Source organism: Amphimedon queenslandica, unplaced genomic scaffold (assembly GCF_000090795.2).
Source record: "Amphimedon queenslandica unplaced genomic scaffold, v1.1 AMPQUscaffold_13226, whole genome shotgun sequence".
Lineage (NCBI taxonomy): Eukaryota > Metazoa > Porifera > Demospongiae > Haplosclerida > Niphatidae > Amphimedon > Amphimedon queenslandica.
The window spans coordinates 92,013-93,945 of record NW_003546538.1 but is presented as its reverse complement, the minus strand read 5'-3'; the positions used below and the strand labels follow the sequence as shown (position 1 = coordinate 93,945).

Below are 1,933 nucleotides of genomic sequence, written 5' to 3'. Positions count from 1 at the left end.
CTCCATCATTGTTACTTGTTATGCTCCTCATTATCTGATGGAGAGTTTACTAGTGACAGCTAGAGATAACGTTGATATGCTAAAGGAGATGGGATTGATCAGTTTAACTATTGGTTACTATACTGTGTATGATGAAGATGCAATTGATGAGGTTAGTGAATGTATGTGTATATAAATTAATAGTATACTTTAATATTTGATAGGAGGTGAAGAGTCTAATGAAGAAACTGGAGATGGTAGAGAGTGAAAGAGATGATTTACTTGAGGAGAATGCTAAATTGAAGGATGCAATAGACACATTAGGTATATACTAATTATTATTAATCATAATTATTGATAATTTAAAGGTATCTTATATGAAGGTAGAGAAGTTGATGAAAGCAATAAGTCATCAATACAATCATCAGGTATAATGAGATTCATGTTTTGAGACATGATATCTATGAATATTGTCATGTGCATGAATTTTGAATAAATACATCATGTAGCTGAATTGTTGTTGCCAATAATTTAATTGGTTCATTTTTATTATTTAGAGTCTGAGAAGGAAGAGAGTAAGAAGAAGATGGCAAAAGCAATGCAAATGGAAATAGATCATTTACGATCATCTCTTCAAAGCAAAACAGGTATATATATATATATATATATATATATATATATATATATATATGCCGTATTGCCTTAAATAAAAGCCCGGGCGTCTATTTCCTAAAATGGCATTTGGACCTCAAAAAATATAATATATATAAAATAAAACAAGCGTAACAGTGTAAAAAATATTCCTATAATTGATTTCACCACCTTGCAAGTACAGCTTAATTTTTATTAAGACTTATAAAGGCTCTCTCTACCTTGTGATGCTTGTAGAGAAGTCTTTAGACAGTATCTTCATGTTCTCTTGCTGTTAGAAAGCTCATAACTTTGTCCACGTGTAAGCCGCCATTTTGTTTGCCGTGGCCACACCCACTACGTAAAGGAGCGTGGGCGGGTGGTTGCTAAGGCTTATGAATTTTGTTACTCCCTAGTCCCCCGCCCACTCCCAATTGACTAATAATGCACACTATCAAACAATCACTATACTATACTATACCAAAAACAACAGAAAAATGTTCAAACAATTTAGAGACACATATTCTACAGTGTAAAACCTCCCGGGGGACAAAAAACCTAACAATAAAGAAAACAATGCAGATTGATAGACAATAACTGGAAAATGGACAGAATTAAATAATAAAGTTTTATCAATTCGATGTAGTCATAAGCAGGCTGGATCCATTGTGTAGCCTTTGAATTGAGCTGCCATCATCTAAATCTCTGTAAAGGAAAAATAGCAAACAAGATAACATGCCTTCACAGACACTACACAACCAGGCTTAACACCCTGTCACTTACACAATGCTAAAACCTAACAATCCACTCACAGATTACCTAGCATCAACCAAAACAATGAGGGAAAGAAATATATATATCTTCAGCAAGGTAGGACTATGATCAATCCTCAATTCCTGATCTACTGTAACCAAATTCCTCTCAATCACCACAGTGTGCACATTGACTTAGAATTGAAGATACCTTCCCTGCCTTTCCTTAAATATCAACCACCCACACAACCCAAATTGTGATGTCATGCTAATGCATCCTTAGGGAGCTTATTTTCTGTCTAATTCACTACGTTCAACCGACATAAAATACATCTCCCAAGTCCCCCGCCCACTCCCAATTGACTAATAATGAACTAGGGTTAAGTGCAGTTGTGCACACTATCAAACAATCACTATACTATACTAGAATGAACAAAGAGCGGGCTACAATCCAGTTTATGCAACTACCACAGATCAGATCCCGATCTTCTTGGACACTAGTAGTCTGCTCTCCTCTGAGTCTTTAATATACCCGTCCTTTGCCGATTCTGATTTCCAACGGCCGTGACGTA

General features: G+C 35.5%; 1 protein-coding gene across 1 annotated transcript in view; it reads left to right on the top strand.

Annotated features, from left to right (window-relative positions):
• LOC109584260 (uncharacterized) overlaps positions 1-1,933 on the top strand; it is a 17,622-nt gene that overhangs the window by 9,292 nt on the left and 6,397 nt on the right. Inside the window, exons 4-6 of the mRNA XM_019999943.1 lie at positions 240-303; positions 348-407; positions 537-626. Of these exons, the coding sequence (XP_019855502.1) occupies positions 240-303; positions 348-407; positions 537-626 (214 nt within the window). The remainder of the gene's footprint in view (positions 1-239; positions 304-347; positions 408-536; positions 627-1,933) is intronic.